At 43.9% G+C, this 21,576-nt stretch overlaps 1 protein-coding gene across 2 annotated transcripts in view; it reads right to left on the minus strand.

Moving 5' to 3' along the window:
* LOC146863693 (uncharacterized) overlaps positions 1 to 21,576 on the minus strand; it is a 395,333-nt gene that overhangs the window by 277,664 nt on the left and 96,093 nt on the right. For both annotated transcript variants that reach the window (XM_085627827.1, XM_085627828.1), the window contains exons 3-4: positions 14,422 to 14,529; positions 5,715 to 5,816 (exon numbers count right to left, since the gene is read on the minus strand). In XM_085627827.1, the coding sequence (XP_085483953.1) occupies positions 5,715 to 5,816; positions 14,422 to 14,529 (210 nt within the window). The remainder of the gene's footprint in view (positions 1 to 5,714; positions 5,817 to 14,421; positions 14,530 to 21,576) is intronic.

The following is a 21,576-nucleotide window of genomic DNA, read 5'->3' on the forward strand; positions in this document are numbered from 1 at the left end:
ACATTTTATATCTTGTGAAATGCCACATGTCCGCTGTGGCAATTATTGCCAACCTGATCACTTGTTTTTATTAATTTTTGTTATAATTTTTATTAACACGACCCTGTGCATGCACCCTCAATCAAGCCAGGTCTCTTATACTTTAAACATAAAGCACTTTCTGCGCCTTCTTAGGAGCTTCTACTGACATTTTTGTGGCTTGTCAATCACAGCGCAAGACATCTATATGCAACACTATGTATATTATAAAGTAACAATATGGTGGCGAACAATAACGCTGCCGAAGTCACGCTTCAGTGCCTCTTAAATTGACGGCCTCAGCTTACAAGCCTTTCCGAGCCTCAAACATTTTGTGCCATCTTTTAGTGTTCTCTGGCAAATCAATTTTAAGGAGGCAGTGTTAACCAATGGTTGCACTTCTCAATTATCACTTTCAGAAATACTTTAAAAAATAATAAAAAAAAGTGAGTTTTATCTCATCAAAAAAAAAACCTTACCCTCTTCTATTTCTGTTAATTTTAAGGAATGGATTGCTTCGACTGGCTGTTTAACAAAGCTTTATGTGACATGGTTGAGTAAATTATGCAGCAAGAAAAGGAAAAATTGTAATATTGAAAGTACAATTAGTGGTAGCTCAGGTGCTATGGCATATATTTAGCAACCACTCTCACGGCCTACACAAATGACCATAATTGTTTCATGACAAGTACTTCTCAAAGCAGTGCTATTAGTGTCAACGCTTCCACGTCGAAGAACAGTAGATGTGGCAGCACCCAGGAAAACATGCGGCATGGCTAAAATACTTATAAGGTCCCGAAGGCGAGACCGTTTGCATTGCAAAAAGCAGATTCAAACTTCAAACCTGTAGTCATTCAATGCAGGCTCATTGGGTAGCAACCAATTACACATCAACAGGAAATGAAATCAGCATGTTACACCAGGCAAGCAGTGGATGTTTGCTAAGCATTTTGATACAGGCTGTTAATCTCAAAATAGTGTTGGCAATTTGGGAAACAGGAAACAAAATCCAGCATGAATGCAAGGTTCAGGAAGGCTAACACACTTTCAAAACATTAAATAAACAAAAATCCCTATTTGTGAATTCATCTATCCTTCCAGAGTGGGTATGGTGCCAGAGTACTGTGGTCGGAATATTGTCGTACATAAATAGCGTGCCCTATTGATTCAAAAGCATTGCTCCACTGGAGTTAATAACATGAAATCTACCCCAATGGGACAATATTTTTGTAAACGAAATTTAGGACAAAATACTTGACGGAAATCATTTCTGAGTGGGGTGTACGCATTTTTTTGTTACATCATTTGCAGTTTTATATAACACACAGCCACGACCAACAAGCATTGGCATAGCCAATAGGTCTCGCCGTAGGGACCTTATAAGTGTTTAGCTATGCAGCAGTTAATGTTGTTGCACTAAGGATATTGTGCTGCATAAATAAATACTTATAAGGTCCCAAAAGTGAGACCTATTGGCTATGCCAATGCTTGTTTTATGTTTTTATGTGAGCCCTGGCATTTAATGTATTACAAATAAAGGGCAGAGAGTAAAAAGCTGTCCTCCATGGTACAATAGGGGCCTATCTCAATGTAGCTTTCAGTTGCATAATTGTTGCAAAGCAGCTAAATAGGCATACAAAAGTGGCAAAATTAAATATTTTATATAGTCCCCTTTCATTGTTTTGGGTATGGCACAATATAATTTTGTATTCATGTTGTAATCGTTATCAAAGAATTTATTACAAGGGAGGATTGAAAGTTCAGCTTGCTTTTACAGGCATATCTTTTTTTGGGGGGGGCTGGGGGTTGATATAAGCCCTTGAATTTAATGGTTACAAATTAAAGGTGTATATTATTACTAAGTAAGTACACAGTGATAGTACGTGAAGAAAAAGAACATTTCCAAATCAGCCGTCTTTGGCCTTCTTGGATTCCAAATGAATAATGAATCTCTGGGCACTTTTCTTCTACGGGCTATTAAAGCAAGGCCAAATCTGTCATTTTAAAACTGTTTTAAAGTACTTTTATATGTTTGATTGTTAAAATGATGAAGCTGTTTTTATGTATGTATGTGCTTTTATGGACTTTGTTTTTAAGCTCCGAATAAAGCCTTATGAACTGAACTGAACTGAACTGAATCTCTGGGCAGTGCTGGGTGTGGAAGCCTGTGCTGTAGTCTGCAGCAGCGTCTATTTCCAATGTAGCTTTTAGTTGCAAGACGGTGCACAGCAGCTAAACAGGGATAGTACACTTGCACTTTGGGAGTTGTACTGTTCACAAATAGCTTGCTATTTTTGGAGAGGTATAGAAAGAAGTAATTTTAATGTAAAGCAGGATTTAATGTCTTGTTTGATTTTCCGGTGGTAATGTGTTATTTCTTAGTTTACTTTCCACGTGAACACCGCCGTTGAACGTTGTATTAAGTAAGGCATGGATGTGAAAGGCTCTCTGCTGCAATATGTGCGCACGTTCATTTAGCTCTCAGTTGAATAATTGTTCCAGGGTGGCTAAACAGGGACAGTGTGTTAAGAAGTTTAATGCTCACAAAAATGTCTGTTTATTCTGGGGATCATTGCACAAAGCAATGTTTGGTTTCAGTGCAAATAGTTTGGAAATTCGTTTTTGAAGAGTAGGATTTAAAACTGCTTCTTTCACGCTCCTAATGTGTTTTTTTTTTAAATTTATGTGAGCTGCGACATTGTGTTTTTACGAATTTGGGGGCATATCAACAAGGGCTTTATCTCTGCTTTTTTGGCTTTAAAAGCCAAAAAAGCAGAGATAAAACTAGCACCCTATCAGCAACAGGGTGCTAACACGCAAATTTGCATGTTAGCACCCTTTTACTCTACGCTTCCCCTTGCATCTCTAATGAGATGCAAAGGGGGCGTTCCAGAGTAAAATAATAGGAGAAATGTCGCTAAGCGACATTTCTCCTATTATCAAGAATATAGCTAACCCTGTTACAGACAAAAAAAACAGCGCTAACCGCGGTTAACGCTGCTTTTTTACATCTGGTATTTTTCTGACTTAGCCATGATATCCTATGGAAGGAGGATATCATGGCTAAGTTTGTCTGTCCCTATCAACAAGCTAACGTGAGATTATCGCTGGGTTTCCAGCGATAATCTCACATTAGCCAGTTAGCGCCAGGATTTTTATCGCTGATGAGATAAGCGTTGCTAATAGCACGCTATCTCAGCGATAAAAATCGGCGCTAGCCGGCGATAATTATCCTGGCGCTAAGTGCGCTCAGCGATAATTATTGCCGGTTGTTGTTGATATGCTCCTAAGGCCTTAGTGTGATAGGGTATGCTCCATGTTGCAATTGCGCCATATTTAAATGTAGCTTTTACTTACATGGTGGTTGCAGAGCAGCTAATTTGGGATAGTATATGGGTACTCGTGGGAGTATACTGTTTACAAATAGTCCAATTTTTGAGAGGGGATAGAAAAAAGTGATGCTATTACCAAGAAGGATTTCACGTGCTGAAGTTAAATGCTCACAAATGGGCCGCTTTCTTTATGAGGCGGATAGTATGAAAGAATGTTTGGTTCTTCTGCAAATACATTTAAATGATATAGTGAAAAGGAGGATTTAAAGCTTACTTTGCCTTTTTTTTTACCAGCAAACTTTGGGGCATATTAACAAGGCGGGGCTGAAACATTATCACCACTTTTGCGGCCGTTTTCGGTCAAAAAGCGGCGATAATTTTATCGCCTAATCAGCAAAGACACGCTATCGCGTATTTTGCTGATTTAGCGCCCGTTTCCAGCACGCCTAACTTTGCATCGCTAATGAGATGCAAAGTAGGCGTAGCTGTGAGACCAACCAGGGAAAATATCGCAAAGGCAGCTTCACGATATTAACAAGGAAGGGTAGCGATATTTTAAATCGCGTTAAGTATGCCTTAACGCAGGAATATAATGTATGTTAAATTCCTGACTAAGGCATACTTAACATGGGGGGTGGATTCTGAGGCTAAGACCACAGATCCTATCATCTAGAATATCGCCGTTTTCCACCATGAAAAACGGCGATATCCACACTATCTCTTGAATTTTTATCGCCTCGGCGATGCGCGTTGTTGATAACGCGCTAACCGGGCGATAAATTCCAGAGATAGCCGGCGATAAATATGCAAGCGCTAAGTGCGCTTTGCGATATTTATCGCCGACCCTTGGTAATATGCCCCTAAGAGCGAAAAGAACAGATGTTGCCTTGCCCTACAGATAAACATCTTGCTTGTTTTAGGAATACTGTTTGGTTTCGTTTTGAAGCCTTCTTTATTACTGGGTTATACGGTTACTAACTGCCAGCACACTGTGCATTAGCACATCAAGTGGAGGCACTGTTGATAACGCTCTTGTGTGGCCTCTCTTTAGACTGTTGTCCGCATTCACTTCACACTAATTTTCTTGCTGCCCTCTCCGAACACTTAGGGGCAAAGCGAGCGCGCATTACAAACACTGGGTCTGGCCTCTCTTTGGTCTGCTGTCTGCCTTCACTTCACACTATTTGTCTTTGCTGCCATCTTCGTTTACTTACACATCAAGCGTGTATCAGAAACAGTCTTGTGGTACATGTAGCCATTGAACGTTGTACAAATGAGGGCATGGTTGTGAAAGGCCAGGCTTTATGGTGCAATATCTGCATACGTTTATTTACCTGGTAGTTAAACAATTGTTGCAGGGCAGGGAAACAAAGACAGTACGTGGGGAAGTATAATGCTCACAAATATGGCGGTTTTTGGTGGGGATTATTGTAGAAAGCAATGTTTGGCTTTAGTGCAAATTGATTAGAAATCCTTTTTTTGCAGTGGAGGATTTAAAGATACGCCTGCTGTTGCTACAATAACATGTTTTGTGCTCTACATACTGAATACAGATATTAAAAAAACATTTTTTACAGTATGTTTACATATTTTTTAACCTTAGAAATTTAGCATTTTTTATCTGTAGCGGAAAAAAATATATGTTACATTTATGTTTATATGTTTTACAATAAAAAACACAGTAACGGTTACAGTTAAAATTAAAAAAAAAATCAGAAAATTAAAGCACTGTCAGTCAATTACTTCAAATTACTATGTATATCATACTATATTATTACTATAATATTTTACTATTACAAAAAAAACAAAAATAAGTAAATATAGCGAGACCGATTGGCATGGCCAATGCTTGTTAAACCTAGGCCTAATCACTGCGAAATGCCTGATTACTGAAAGGAGGTGGAGCACCACGGCAACCCACATAATAGCCTGGCGCCGCTCGTTGCTAAACTGGGCCTGGGCAGAGGGCATGGCCTTGCAGAGGTAGGATCTTCTGGGGCTTTGTAAGTTCCCCCTAGCTAGCGATTGGGGGGCTATTGTGGAAGGACTGCAAAAACTGGGTGCACACACCAAAGACACACAGGGAGGGGCGGTGATCTCAGTAGCTCCAAATTGACCATACATTATCACTAATGAACCGCCACAAATGAGATAGCGGATATTAACGATGGTTATGTTAGACTAATGCATGACATTAAGTCCCTTGAACTGGTCTTTTGATTGTTGTGTTGTAATGTTTGAAAATATAAATGCCAATAAAATGATTTAAACAAAAAAAAGGCAAAACAAGTGTGGGTGCAGCTGCAGGTGAAGTGTGGATATTGGCATCCCATATATATGTAAAAGCATCATAGCGGCACTTACATCTGACTCCCAGCGCTATGGTAGTCACCAACAGCAAGAGACAGGTCACCATCAGGATGTGGGTGGTATGAGCAGCAAGTGCCCTTCTCCAGAGCTGGGAAGCTAGAAATAAGAAGAGATCATCTTTGATTACAAATCACTGCTAAATAGCCAAACAAGATGCAAATGATTTTACATCTGTTATCCTTCATCATATAACATAGTCTGAACTGACCAAAGAAAATAAGAATTATCAGTCATTAAATGTGTCACTTGTTTTCTAGTTCCACGTAAACAATTCAATACATATTAAAAGATAAAAGGTTGATATGTCCTAATACCCAGCATTACATCCACATCTCTACCGAGAGTGGATGCTGAAGTAGATGTGTGGAACCGCTGCCTTCTGACCATGAGTTCACAAGCTCACCTGAAAATACCTGCCGAGAGCACCTTCCCTCGAACTAAATTGATTTTACACATTTATTTTAAATTTCTACAATCAACTTACCTACCAATAGCTTAGAAGTCTTTCCTCCCCTCTCCGTGCCATATCTCCTCCTGCACAGTAATCTAGTAGCAACCTCATCCACCCCTGTCTTTAATCCACTGGCATGGATTCAGGCTTCCACAATCAACCAGACAAAAGGTTACTCTTCCACTATGTGTTCAGCTGATGAACTCCTCTTCTGTAGGTAACTAGAACTCTTCCCTTCTTCACAACTAACCCTTTCCAAAGGCAAATCTCAAATTTCTGCAAGAAATTCTGCATATTGACAGATGTTGTCTCCATGCTAAATGCCTTCCTTAGAATCTTAATTACAGGGACCTTACCAATATCATCAATATCTTAGACCAATATTCAATTCAAGAAATTACCTAACATGACCAAAATGTAGGTACTACTTCATCCAACAGCAACACTGTGTTGAAGACTTCTAACCCCAGTTTTGTTAGTGGCCTTGATGGAACCAGCAGTATATGTCATATAACTACCTGCTTGTAGCAGCTCATAGCACACACTGCCCACTTCTTTACACCGCCATGGAGCAATACATTCAAGCTGAGTTTTGTAGAGTGCGCAAGTGTCCACCGGCGTCTTGGTGCGAGTGAACAGTCACAATTAAGAAAACTCAAACTGATCAATTAGCTAAAAACTGTGTTCTAAGCCCTTTCCTATCGAGTTACAGGTTTGACTATGTCTTTAAATACATGGGGTGCCAAGCAGCCAGCAGGTCTACAACCCCTGAATTGTTGATCTATGCCACAATCATCTCAATGCCACCATCTTGTCACTATCACTATAATGTCTTCTGGCTGTGACAAATCCTTTCAATCTTGGTTATTAAACCCTACAGCATCACATCCATGCCTTCAACTACCCAGGTCTCTTTCATCAGCCAGGATACTAGCATATTTGAGAGACAATCCCGACCACACATGGAGATCTTCAAATCCAACACCCAGTATCCCGGTAGCAACACAACATATAAATCTGTTCTTATCATTAAATGCAACCCCCATAGGTTACATTAACAATTTTTTGAATAAACACCAGCACCACATAACATCCCTTTTTACCAAGGAATATTTGCACTTCTACTCTTCACAGATTTTCAAAGCAAAACCTTATATCTATGAAGGAACTGTGTCTAAAACACTTACCTTAAAATTGTTGTGTAATTCACACATAGATTACCTAGGTTTCTGAAGTCAGTCACAAATGAAGGATCAGATGCATGAACGTTTTTAGCAGTAGTTAACAGAGAATCGGGCTGTTAGCAACCTCCCTAAAATACTGTTTGGCCATGTACCAACCCAATATTGCAAGTCGGTAACCTATTACTGACTTGTAAAATAGGGTTTGTGAGTTGGTATTAGGACGGGGCATGCCAAGAGCACCCCTTCCTAATAGGAAGTAGCAGGGGGATGTTGAAATGTTTTGCGACTGGAATGTGGTCACAAAACATTCATATTTTACTGATTCCGTGAAGGAGGTGGTAACCCATTCGCAAATGGGATAGGGTCCGTTTAGGATCCCTTCCCCTTTGTGAATGTGGGCACCACACATTTTTAAGAGCTGGAAGTGGTCCCACGGACAAGTGCCTACTCCTAAAAAAGGAAAAGGTAGGTTTTCAATATAATTTCTGAAATGCATCCCATTTTTTAAGGAAAATGGGATGTGTTTCAATAAAAAATTGCTTTATTTAAAAGCGATGACAAACATATTGGTCTGCCGACCCCAGCAGGCCACCATCCCTGTGATTACAGACCATTCCCAGTGGGTTGCAACTTGCGACCTACCTCATGAAAATTGATAAGTAGGTCAGTTGTGACCTCATTGGGAATCGCTAAATGTGTCTCATCTCATTTTGTGAGTCCCTAATTGCGAATCGCAAAAAATCGCTATTACAGAATCACAAAATGAAATGGTCGTGCATTTGACCCATAGCAATTTGGAATGAAGCTAACTCTGACAATACCCTGGACACATAAAGTTATCTCTTCCTCATAGATGGCTCGAAATGGACTACAGTCTTCTCAAGAAACAAAGAGCAAAAGCACATATCCTTAAGAAACTTTTAAGAAAATCAACCACAATATTACACCCTCCTTCGAAATTTCGTGACTAAGGTAAGTGATTCTATCTACCCTAAATCAAGATATTCCTTATTGTCTAGGAGAACACTGTCTTCCAACATCGTCTTTTCTTTACAAAAGGCCTGCATTTCTCATCCGCATGAAGAACCTGGAAGTACAACTCCTTGACCTTTCCATCATGATGATTTATTGGAGATTGAGGCCTTTATGCACAAGTCTGGCTATGCAGGTGGTGGAGTTTTTCAACCCCTCCATAACATTCCTTATTGAGTAAGAACAGGGGGCGCAGACACTGTGACGGCTCTAAAATAATCGCATAACCTCCAAAGGCCCTCTAATAACGAAGGACTTAAGAAACTCCGTGTGTGATATCCAAGCATCTCCTTTCTTTACTACATTTTTCGGTTAAACACTTCTCCCGACCTGTGTTGTATAAGATCTTCTTTGCATGCATCTAACTCCCTTCAAATATTTTGCATTTCTGGCTCTATGACATTGGGATCCATATTGTAACTCATGTTTGTGTCAGAAACATAAGCAGTCCCTTCAATCACATTGCATTAAATCCATTGGCCATGCGCTTCATAAGCCACTAACCTAGTTGTTTTGGATCCATACACGCCTGCGTCAATATCAGGAGCTTTCGATAGGTTCCTCAAGCTGCCAATGTGGATGCCACCTCGATTGACACCACAGGTGCACTTGGACTACTGGGATGAACTTCATACTATGGAATCCATGTTTTTGGATCAAAAGATATATCTCAATCAATGTATATCATCAAGGAACACCTGAATGACCAAACATGTTACCCGGAGCATATATATTTTTACGAATAGACATGATTTCCGAAAAAGACTAAAGTGAGCAAGAGCAACCTCACTTTTATTCTTCTGCCTCACGACCAATGGGTTCTATGACCAGGAACCAATTATCATGATGTTCAACCATTGGTAAATATTGTTTATCAAGAAGCAACAAAGTAATTTTCCCAGTTTATAAGTATTATTATCAGTGCAGTGCGTCATCAGGTCAAGACAAGTCAATGATGCTTATTTTCGACCATCCTGTTCCTTAAACATACATGTAAATTCAGTTTTTTAAATCTTTGAAGCATGTTATTAGGATTATATAGGAGACCTGTGGAAAGTGCAGTGGAGTAGTCTACTCCTCCATGACAAAAGATATTTTAGCTCAGCCTGAGTGGAGGGTTGCAGAAGAGAAGGATCCTCTAAACCTTGGCAATGTGCATGTTAACATCAGCAACACTGCCACATATTTTAGCTGAAGTGAAAGATTTCACTGGTCGTCCAACTGGTGGCCCAAGGAAATGGGCACCCCCATATCCCCCACGCGGAAAGCCAAGAATCTGGGGGTGATCGTGGACAACTCACTGTCGTTTGGGGACCAGGTTAGAGGGGTGGTTTCGTCAAGTTTTTTCATCTTCAGAACTTTGAGAAAAATAAAATGCTTCTTGTCAGAGGAAAGTTTCAGGACAGCTGTCTCAGCCCTCATTTTGTCCTGTCTGGACTACTGCAACAGCCTCTACCTGAATATTCAAAAGAAACATCTAAACAGACTCCAGATGGTGCAGAATGTGGCGGCAAGTCTGCTAACAGGTTCACATCGGTCAGAAATGGCCTGTGATACCTGCATTAGCACCCTATAAAACAACGGGCTCAATTAAAAGCATTATGTACGGTTTTTAAATCTTTGACGGGCAGTGGCCCGTAATACCTAAGAAATCACCTTCAATGGTATGTCCCTGGGAGAATGTTGCGTTCCAAGTTAGCAAAGCGAGTAATTGTTCCAAGGGCTAAGAAAGCCAATTGGTGTGGCAGGAGTTTCAGTGTAGGTGCTACGAATGCTTGGAACAAGCTTCCAATGCATCTTAGGAATTCCAAGGATCTCCTTTCGTGGAGGGGGTTGAAAACGTGGTTGATCATAGAATAAGTTCAGCGCAGAGGGACTCCAGTGAGACAGTGCTCAGCGCCAGGACACCCTTGGGTAATAGTGCGCTTTAAAAGCCTAAATAACATAATATTTCGGTCCACTCCCTTTGTAAAATTTGTGAATTTGGGAGGGAGCAGATCCCAAGCTAGAAGTCTGAATAAATGGAAAAAAGAGTTTAAGGTTCAGTCATCCCTAGGACTGATATTCCTGATTGTTCCCCGTTTAAACTAAAAGTAGATTTCATTTATACAAAGCTGATTATAATCCAAGCAGTTAGAATAACACAGAGAAGTCTTTTTTCAGCCAGTGCTAGATTTGTGTGCCAACAGTGTCACGTGGCCCATAGGGACATTGTCATTTTTCACTAACTTAGCATAAGCACGTTGCAGCTTGCCTGCAGCTTTGAACACGCTACTACACGTCTTTGTTTTTTGCAACAATTTCAAAGACTGCTTTCACATGAGAACTCATCGCTGTGTTCACTCTCTGCATGTTCCTGGGATTTTGACTGAACATTATTTGCAAGGTCGAACAACAGTGCCCCTTGTTATTTTGTTTCGGCCAGTCCTTAGCCCTTAGACAAAACATACCAATGCAGCTGTTGTTTGGACAGTGTACTTGGGTTTTTAGTTAGGTGCACGATTAGGTGACACACACTTGGAGAGGGACCTTTCCAGGGAGAAGAGCAAGACAACATCTATGATGTAGATCTACGATCTATAGTCTAAGGTCTGGGGTCTGCTGACAAAGCTCAGAGATCTTCTATTATATAATAATACTTCTACTTAGCAAGGGGAGGGGGGTTAGACACCATAGTCTTTTCTCCATTGTCTTTCTCCCTTCATGATTTATGGACTGGCTGCTATGCTGACAATGTTTGTACTTTCTGCATTTTCCTGCTTGTCGTGGCATGTATACTGTACATTACGGTACGTTAGATGAAATAAATATTTTAAACTATTTCATGACTGTCAGATCTTATTGTGGACGAGTACAAGAGTGTGAGCGAAAGGGTGTGTCTTGTTAACATGATTCCTGAGAGATCTGGGAGTGTTGTGTTCTGGGGTGTCTAATCTATTGCTTCTCTATGAGTGAGTAGGAGAGCAAGTGAGACACTATAGCTAGTCGGTCCTGGGTTTTAGGGTACTAAGGTGGTAGGATGACTCAGTCCCTATACATGGTACCAAAATGGGGGGACAGGGGGACTTGTTTAAGGATGTCCAGTGTACATGCCCCAAGGAGACTATCAGCGAAAAAGGGTACAAAGTTCCTCATGTACAATAAGGAAGAGATAAGGAAGGAGGTGGATGTCGGGACTCAACCATCCGCTAGTTACCAGGAGGTAACCAATGGAAGACCAGGGGAATTCCCTTGGTGGAACTAGAGCTCTCACACACCCAGCAAGCTAGGTGTCATGCTTCATCATATGAGCAATGCCCCTCGTCAAGTCAGCGCTGCAATCCTTGACGGGCTCCCGAAATCGGGGCTTTTATCGGGGATCTTTTGTTCCTGCCGATAGGTGCATGGGGGTGAGGGGCCTAGTGTGTGTAGATGTAGCAGAGAGTGAAGTAAAAAGGGTCAGTTAGTCCTAATTGGTACTTTATTCAGAAGGTAAACTACCCTATTAAAATGGTGTAGAGTGGCTAAGTACTAGAGGTAATGTGTCTAGACATATAGCTCTACTCTCGGAGATCTCCACCTCCGTCCTTATCTCTTCCTTATTGTACATGAGGAACTTTGTACCCTTTTTCGCTGTCAGTCCCTACACACCACGGTCCCATATTCCTGCACATAGTTCTGTATTTGTGAAGAATCCCTGCAACAACAGCACTCATCTGGATGCGGATCCAGCAGATGATATGGTGTGTGTAGTGGTGGGACCACAGAGAGAAGAAGGCGGCCACTTGGCTCGCACCCCTCAGTGATTCCCAAGAGAGTATTCTGATGATCCCATACTTGAGTGGTGAGTGCAATGACAAACAAATGGTCTATTTGAGTGTAGGCTTGGATTAGGGTCTGAACAGCAATGTGTGATGGGTGATAGTGCTATGAGCAACCAAGATAGATTAAAATGAAATTAACGCTTCTCACAGGCCTTATCAAGCTTAACATTGAACTCTACTTTGATACTAACTTGAGCTGATCTCGTCCTTCTTAGTCATGAGACCATTGCCTGGATGTTGTTACAGTTCTTTTCAGAATTCTGCTGGGGTGCAATAGATTGGAAAGACATCATTGGTTTTGGCTGCTACTCACTCACAAATAAAGCAGTAGCACCATTCCAATAAATGAATATAAGAATGTTGAGAGAATGGGAAATTATGAGATGGATACATAGAAACCTCAGTTTACTGATGGAGATCGGTAATGTGGATATTCCCAAATTCACAGAAAGGGATACAAGAACTTAGAAATTGTTTGCAAGTGCAAGAAAGGCTGGATTCAGTGATTCAAGCTGTAAGACGTACAGCAAGAGCAGGAGAAAAATTAGCACATGGCACGCTTTTAGGGAACTTGCAGTAGGGGAACCACAGTTTACAGTTCACTCGTCGCTGTGATTTTTAGGTTACTGTCAGGTTAATGTCAGATGCTTAGTGGGTGAGGATAAGTCCTTAGTGAAAGCTCAGCCAATTGGGCAGGTAGGGGAAGGATGCATCATCCGCCCCTTAAGGGTCCTTTGCTGGAGGTTACTTTAAGGATCAGCCTGCTATTTGCAGGTTTTAAGTCTTCTGTTTCCTTACGCTTCTTACAGTGGTTGAGAAAACGGAGTTATAGTACTAGGAATGGAGCGGTTTTGTGAGTGGAGTGTACTGGCGACGCGGTACCGGTGCAGCAAGGGCACTGGTGATGGTGGCTGCAGGCTATGTGAGGAAATGTTTATGAGGTGTTTTAACTTTCATGGACCTGAATAGCCAACATCATCTTGGTGACTCTCCTGATCTCTACATGGGTTTGACATTCAGTGTCTCACATCTTCCTTCAGTCATTCGTTCACAGCAGAACCTGCAAACCTGCAAAGAGCCTACTCCCAGTAAGGATCTTCACTTTGCGGCGGCACAAGTCGCACAACAATAAAGGCCTCGTGAAAAGACGAACATGTGGAAGAGGAAAAGATTGGGATGACAGAACTGATCCTGTGGCTGCCACCTTCTTCTGCAATGTCCCATCTACCCACCTTCCTGTCCATGGCCTCCTCGCTGCTGAATGTCCTTGTGGAGGAGGTCAGAGCCGGAGAGATGATACCTGTTGACAGAGGCAGAGCTCCACCAGCAGATTAGATGATCTTGGAAGCTAGTTAGGTGTGCAGTCCATGAGAGCAGCTCTGAAGGTGTTAAAGGAGGCCTGCATAGGTGAGGGCGAGGGAGTCTGTAAGAAGACAACTGAGGGTTGTTTGGAATTGAGTCTTGGATTGTCTTTATTTTTGCTAAAAAATATATTGATAAAACCCAGAAGTGTAGTGGTCTGGAGTAAGGGGTGCTATTTAGTACTTCTGAATTATTCCGCACCTAGGAAATATCATATCAATTGTTTGGTTTGGGCAGTCATTGATGCGTTCAAAAAGCTTTCAGCTTGTCTTATGGGACATTCTGTGGTTTTTGGACTGAGATGTGCTCCACCACCATTCCAGATTTCCGCCCTGTCTGTTCCTTCTGTGTTACTGGCAGACATTTCCAGGGCCATGAGAGGTTATTCCTACTCACCATTTTCCATTCCTGGCATTTAAAACAGCAGAGCAATATGCAGCCCCTCAGGCCCCTTCATTTGTTACTTCTAAGGTTGTTTGACGGCTATATTTTGAGCTCTTCTGCGCATGGGGTTTTACAACAGAATGTAAGAGAATAGGAAGGGATTGTGGATTAGTACACCTAAACTAGATGTGAGGTATGAACCTAATTTGTATTCCATATAACACAAAATCTAGTCCATGCAGCAGTTTGAATTTGGGTGAAATATGTTTCTCTGATACGTCTTCAAACTGCTTTGTTTCAGTGGCGTGGTTAGAAAATATTAATACATCATATTGTATCATATTCCGTTTGCACTCAGTAGCATTCAACTATTGGTAGGGATACTAAGCTAAGCTTCCATATAGCATGCGCTGTGCCTGTGCTTGGTCTTCAGTAACCCATGCAGGGCAGCAGCTTTAAACTGAGGGAACAATGTCATTACAAACCTTTACTTGAAGTCCATGAAGAGCCAGAAATAACATTGCCTCCAACAGTCTGAGTGACCTTAACTTCGGCATACGTGATCTCTCCGTGTCCCCCATATGCCTGGAAGCCTGTCGTCATGAGACAAAAGAAAACCTACAGTCAGATAATAAAACATTGACTTGTTTGGCTGTATTGTGCTCTAAGACGTGTTGTTTCTCCCTGTTTAGTGATTCTGCTAGTTGAAGTTAATGAACTGCTCTGGCACCAGTACATTTGGTCTATATGTTTCGTCCATCATCTGCCAACCTGGTCAGTGAGCCTTCCTTAGGACCCGGAACAGAGTCTGTAATGACTTTAAGTGTTAACATAGGTGGGGGGCATGCAAGGGCAAGGATCAGGGCTGGTATAACTTCTGGCTACTTTTTATGAAAGTTTAACTATAAAGAGGGCTTGGCTTCGACCCTTGTGGGTGATAAGTAAACTCATTTGGAGATGTTACTTGACTTATTGGAGTTTAACCGTATGTATGTGTGATTTTGTGCATGCCATTGTATGATTGAGGATCTTTTGCATGCGCTACGGTTGGGTTCGCACCTAACATCATTAAGCACCTTGTTCTGGGTCCTGAGGAAGGCAGATTGACCAGGTTGAAGGAAGATGGCCGTAACTTGCAGACCAGCTGCAGTATCACTAGAGCACTTAATTATCAACAAGTGCCAACATGCACTCCTTGCACCCCTATGGGCCCCCAGCTGGCATACTCCTAGCAGTTGCAGTAGAGTGCACACATGTAACATAGCATACACTTATTGTAAAATCAACACTCCAGTCAAATCCTCCTTTTCATTACATGTTGACTGCATTTTTAAAATGAATAGATGTCTTGAGAAAATTAGATATTATTATTCCATAACATATATTTACTTATTCTATGTAATGTTTCCTAATCCGTCTCCCGAGAAGAGGTTTGGATTATAAAGGGCAAAATGACAGAAAAGTATAGATTAACTTGTTTTGTCTCATATAATCAATTAATAATCCGGTGTGAAGATTGCTATCTATATACGTACAATGCTAAGTTAGCACAACCACGTTAGATGTTAGAAAGCCATTTTGCCGCTTTTGCTGCTTTTGCACACAACACTGTAGTCACATGTTATTAAGTGAGAAATGCTTGCTCGACTTTGCTTCACATGAGAACGGTATGTTGTTCACATAGCTAACAGTGAGCAGCGACCTTGGTCTGCACATTGTGTAAAGAAACAGTCTGGGTCGCTAGACGGTGCATGTAGTTGGTTTCAGGTTGATCGGCCCACTATTAAGCCATAACACGCATGCAGCTGCAAATACCTGAAAGTCGAGTGCTTTTAATATTGCAGGCTATATGCTTTACACACATTCGGAAGAAGAGCTTTCCCAGGAACAGAGTCCAGCTGTTCCTGTGATGTGATTCCACTAAGCTGATCTTTACGGTATGGGGTTCCCCATTCAAGCCTAGAGACCTTTTATTAGTCTAATAATATTAATATTAGTTTACTAGCGAAAGGAAGGTGGCTGATATCCACTGTCATTTTATTATGATTACTCCTTTCATTTTCTATGGTATTGTAACTATGCTGATGGTTTTGATCTTAATCGTTTGTCTGTTTATGTTAGCCAAAGTACTGCATCTTAGGACACGAGGTTTATAAAATAAACTCTTTAAACTTTACTGTGTCTCTGTTTATTCTGTTGCGGACTGATATGAGAATAATTACGGACAGGTATTTCTGATTCCCACCATTCCTGAGAATACCCTAAGTCGCTTGTTCTGGGTTGTCTATACATTGGGACCGCCGAGATAAAACTCGAATAACGAATGGGACACTGATGCTGGTCGGATAAGGGGTTCTGGGTTCTGAGGTGAGTTTTTGGTACACCACAATTCACTGAGGTCCTGGTTTCCTGTGCATAGTTCTGTTCATAAGCAGAATCCCTGCAACAGTATAACAACTAATTTCCTACTTTATGTGACATTTAAGGGATTTGTCAGGTAGATTTTAGATGCAGAGATCTTGAACATGGTCCTGCTGGCTGGTTGATGTGATCTGCTTTGCAGGCAGGTTTTTTCAGTATCATGATGATTTAAGTATTCGGGAAGAGACATGATACTCTTGAAAAATATAATTGTATATTAGACATATTGGCTTGTCATTTTGGTGGAATCTGTTTGCTAAATCTAACTTTGCCTATTCTACCATTTTAATATGCATTTGGATCAAGCCAGTATGGACTTTCAAGTAATTGAAGGGAATTGAAAGAAGGTGTTTCCATTTGTAGGCACATGCTATGCTCTATCTATCAACCTTGGTCTACAGGTTGACCCGCAGTTCTTTATATAAATTATTATAACTAAATGTATCTTACCATATACGTTCTCTAGTAATGTTATTTTTCCAAATGCCAACAGAACTATAAAAATATTGGAATTAGGTATGCTTTTCAAATTTTCATCATCCTATTCTTAAGTTACAATTAACAATGCTGTATGTAGAGTGTGAGTAAATAGATTCTTGAAACTTGATCAGTTGATGGCCGCTGAGTAGAGCAGCGTAAACATATTGTGGGAGTGTGACACTACTAGATTATATCTCTGGTATATCCCTTGAAGCATATTCATGTCTAATCAAGATCATGATAGACTTGATTAATGTGGCATTGAAGAGCACCCATGGTGGGCCTTCCACGATAGAGAGAATGTTTCTGTTGAGTGACGTCAAGAGCACACGAGATGGGCCATTCAAGATGGAGTAGATGCTGGGATTCAGCGATGTGGGCATGAATAGACCTAGCAGTGTTGAACACAACACAGTGGTTGGTCATCCTGTATCAGATGGAAAATACGTATTATGGAGACAAGTGGGTGGACATGAACATGCAGTCTGCAAGAAGTTTTAGAGGCTTGAGAGAGCGCACCCTGCTGGGGGTGCAGTCTTCAGGAAGTATTGGAGACTTGAGAGAGTGCACCCTGTAGGGGGTGCAGTCTGCAGGAAGAGTTGGAGACTTGAGAGAGTGCACCCTGTGGGGGGTGTAGTCTGTAGGAGGTGTTATAGGCTTGAGAGTGTGCAACCTGTGGGGGGTGCAGTCTGCAGGAAGTGTTAGAGGCTTGGAAGAGAGCACCCTGTGATGGGTGACATATGAAGCAATTATTAGAGACTTGGAAGAGAGCACCCTGTGGGGGTGCAGTCTACAAGACGTGCAGGAGAACAGAGAGATTGAATACTGTGGGGGTGCAGTATGCATGATATGTTATAGTCTTGAGAGAGTGGGCCTGTGGTGGGTGCAGTCTGCCGGAAGTGTTAGAGACATGAGAGAGTATGCCCTGTGAGGGGTGCAGTCTGCATTAAGTGAAAGAGACTTGAGAGAGCGCACCCTGTGGGGGGTGCAGTCTGCAGTAAGTTTCAGAGGCTTGGAAGAGAGCACCTTGTGGGGGTGAAGTCTTCAGGAAGTTTTAGAGGCTTCAGAGAGCACACCCTGTGGATGTGCAGTCTGCAGGAAGTGTTAGAGACTTGGGAGAGTGCACCCTGTGGGGGGTGCAGTCTGCAAGAAGTGTTATAGGCTTGGAAGAGAGGACCCTGTGGGGGGGTGCAGTCTGCAGGAAGTGTTAGAGGCTTAGAAGAGAGCGCAACCTGTGGGGGGGTGCAGACTACAGGAAGTGTTAGAGGTTTGAGAGAGCTCACCCTGTGGGGAGTGCAGTCTGCCGGAAGTGTTAGAGGATTGAGAGAGCACATGCTATGGAGGTGCAGTCAGCAGGATATGTTAGATACTTGAGAGAGTGCACCCCACGGGAGGTGCAGTCTGCAGAAAGTGGTAGAGCCTTGAAAGAGCGCATCCTGTGGGGAGGGGGGTGCAGTCTGCAGGAAGTGTTGGAGGCTTGACAGAGTGCATCCTGTCTTGAGTGCTGGGACTACTTACTGACTCCCGGTGGGGGGGCCCATCCCACGCGGTGCTGGATGATTCACTGCCTCCGGTCTCCTGACCACTACGGCATGCCTGCATAGAGCCTGATTACCTGGTACCGCTGTGCTCACCTCTGCTCTGATGTAACCCGGTGTGTGCAGCAGCCCCCCTCTGGAAGATCTATGGATGTAATCCATCACGGCTAATATGTCCTGCGCGGGCGATCTTGGACCTCAAGATTTGCCGCCTTGCTGCCCCTGCTGAAGTCTCTTTCTAACTGGCTCCTTCTGGACAAAGGCATGATCTCCCACGGCTGCCGCTTTTATCCTGGGCACAGGTGCACACCTACTTGCTATATCCCACGCGGCGGCACCGACCCTCCCTGTGCATTGAATGTCTGCACGGCTGAATTCACGAGGAGATACCTTCTTTAGCTTCAGGATATTGGTTCTGTGACAAGGAGGTCGCCGCTTCCGCCACCACTTCACGCTATTCACCAGCAGGTCCCCTGCACAACCTATCCTCCCTGCGTGTGCATGACTTTGAAGGTCTGAGCCATATGCCAACTAAAAAGACGACGAGCAAGACGCCAAATAAAGTTTCAGATTTCTTTGCTTCTTCAGAAAAGCGGTCCACGTTACGGGGAGATGCAAGCTCTACAGCAATGGCCCTCACGAAAGCAGACCTTTTAACAATGTTCAAAGACTTCAAATCGGAGCTCCAAAACTATATCAGCCAAGACATCAAAGCCTCCATAAACCAACTGCGGTCAGACTTGTCAGAGCGCCTGACCTCTCTGCAACAGGATGTTGACTCAGTGGGCACTAGGGTCCTTGACCTCGAGACACACCATCAGGATCAAGAACAACTCAATGCGGAGCTCCGAGACGATGTCCAAACACTCAAGGCTCAGCTCCATCAAGCGCAGCTCAAGACAGAGGACCTCGATATCAGAGCACGTAGGGAGAACATACGGATCCAAGACCTGGAGGAAAATGCGGAAGGGCCAGAAGTGGAGGCTTTCTTGGTGGGGCTGTTCTCGGAGATCCTGCTGCCATAGACTCTTAAGATCAAACTAGATAGAGTTCACCGAGTGGAGTTCCTCCACCACGGAGAGAAGAGGCGACCCCGCGACATCCTGGCAAAATTCCACTCCTATCAGGTTAAAGAGGCAGTTCTCCAGGCAGCTCGGACGAAAGACTCCGTCTCATTTCAAGGCCATTCGTGTACCATCTATCAGGACGTGGCACCCTCTACTTTGGAACGGAGACAGCTGTTTAGACCCGTCACCGCGAAATTACGAGATGATAAGATCCGGTACAGATGTACCTACCCATTTGGACTCAGCTTTGATTTCCAGAACAAACGGAACAAACGGCGCCACATCACTGATCTACAGGAGGGCTTGGATCTTCTGGGCCTTCCCTCTGAGGCAGTTGCCCCTTCCCAAGGTAAAATTGGAGAATCTACCCGGGGCTCGGTGTCGGTGCCTGCCTGAGTGTTGGGACTCGCAGGGGGCGCCGATGATCTTCTCCGGCCTGCATCAAGGAGTCTACTGTGTATGCGGGCCATTCAGTGGCATACTACCAGAGCCGACGCTAACTCAGAGCACAAGGCGTGGGTCGCTTTTCGGATTCATGGCTGCTCTCGTCCCTAGGACCTTGGCCACTTATCCACGATGAAAAGAGAACACTGGTACTGTGCATTCTACCTGTGAGACCAATTTGTCTTTTCTTGATTTTTATTTTTTTTCTGTAGTGAGGTTTGTCAGTAGGACGGAGATAATCTTGGATGTCGATACCGGCTGTTACCCAGAATGGTTCCTGATGATCTACTCTCTAATGCTGGTAACCTACTGATGCATTTAGCTAAGCATGGCCTTGTAATAAGACTTGCCTTTACTTGTTGATTCCCTTAGCCGCACAAATATGCTTTTGACTGTAAATTCGGGCGTGGACGGGGTCCTCGGACCTGCTGTCCCCCCTGGTTCCTGGAAGGCCCCTTTCGGCCACACAGAGGGACCTACTGTAATCTTTGTATTGTATATTCGAATATGTTTGTTTCTGTTTCTTTGAAGGGGGTGGGGTGAGTAGGGGAGGGCTGTGGTGGCGGCTTTCTAACAGTTACTTATGACGAGAACTCTGATTTTTGGGAGAGCTTGGGAAAGTGTTGGATAGCGGCGGGGTAAAAATTACCATTTCCACTCCAGCGAGTGCAACAGTAGGGAAAGTGTTGGATAGCGGTGGGGTAAAAATTACTATTGCCAAAAACAAAAATTCAAATGTAAAAACAAACAAAATATCTACTATAGGGATGGGCAGAAAAATCCGCTCTGCCAGCAAAGCGGATAAAGCCAGCCACCCCTGCTCCGCGGCCCGGTCCCTGCTTCTGAAAGCTGCCAGGCCGGGGAGAGCCTCCCGCACCCCGGGGCCCGCCAGACGGAGCACGAGCCCCGGGCCCGGTCCCAGCTTCCGAACGCTAGCCAGGACGGGGGAAGCCTCCCTGGGCCCTGGTGGACACCTTTTTCTAGCACCCAGACCCTCGGCTGGCTTGCAGGACAGGGGGCTCCCGCACCCTGGGGCCCGCTGGACGGAGCACGAGCCCCGGACCCGGTCACAGCTTTTGAACCCTAGCCAGACCGGGGAGAGCCTCCCTGGGCCCGGGGGATCCCCGTCCCCAGCGCCTAGACACTCAGCTGGCTTGCAGGACGGGAGGCTCCCGCACCCCGGGGCCTGCCAGACAGAGCATGAGCACCAGGCCCGGTCCCAGCTTCCGAACCCTAGCCAGGCCGGGGAGAGCCTCCCTGGGCCCGGTGGACCCCCATCCCCAGCGCCAAGACCCTCGGCTGACTTGCAGGATGGGAGGCTCCCACACCCCGGGGCCCGCCGGACAGAGCACAAGCCCAGGGCCCGGTCCTCACCCCAACGGTCTGCCCGGTGAGCCCATTTTACTCGACTATTAAGCCCCCATGTAGTGGGGGCTTACATAACTTTGGGGAAGGACAAAAGCTGGAGGCAGCCCGGCCGTCCGGTAGGCCGGCCATCTGGTCACCCAGCCCGCAGGGCCATCTAGTCACCCGTCCCGCAGGGCCATCTGGCCACCCGGCCCGCAGGGCCATCTGGTTACCCGGCCCGCAGTGCCATCTTGTCACCCGGCCCACAGGGCCATCTGGTCGATCAGACAGGAGACCAGATGGACCAGGATGACCCAGCGCCCAGATGGCCTGGGAGGGTACC

Source organism: Triturus cristatus, chromosome 2_1 (assembly GCF_964204655.1).
Source record: "Triturus cristatus chromosome 2_1, aTriCri1.1, whole genome shotgun sequence".
NCBI classification, from domain to species: Eukaryota; Metazoa; Chordata; class Amphibia; order Caudata; family Salamandridae; genus Triturus; species Triturus cristatus.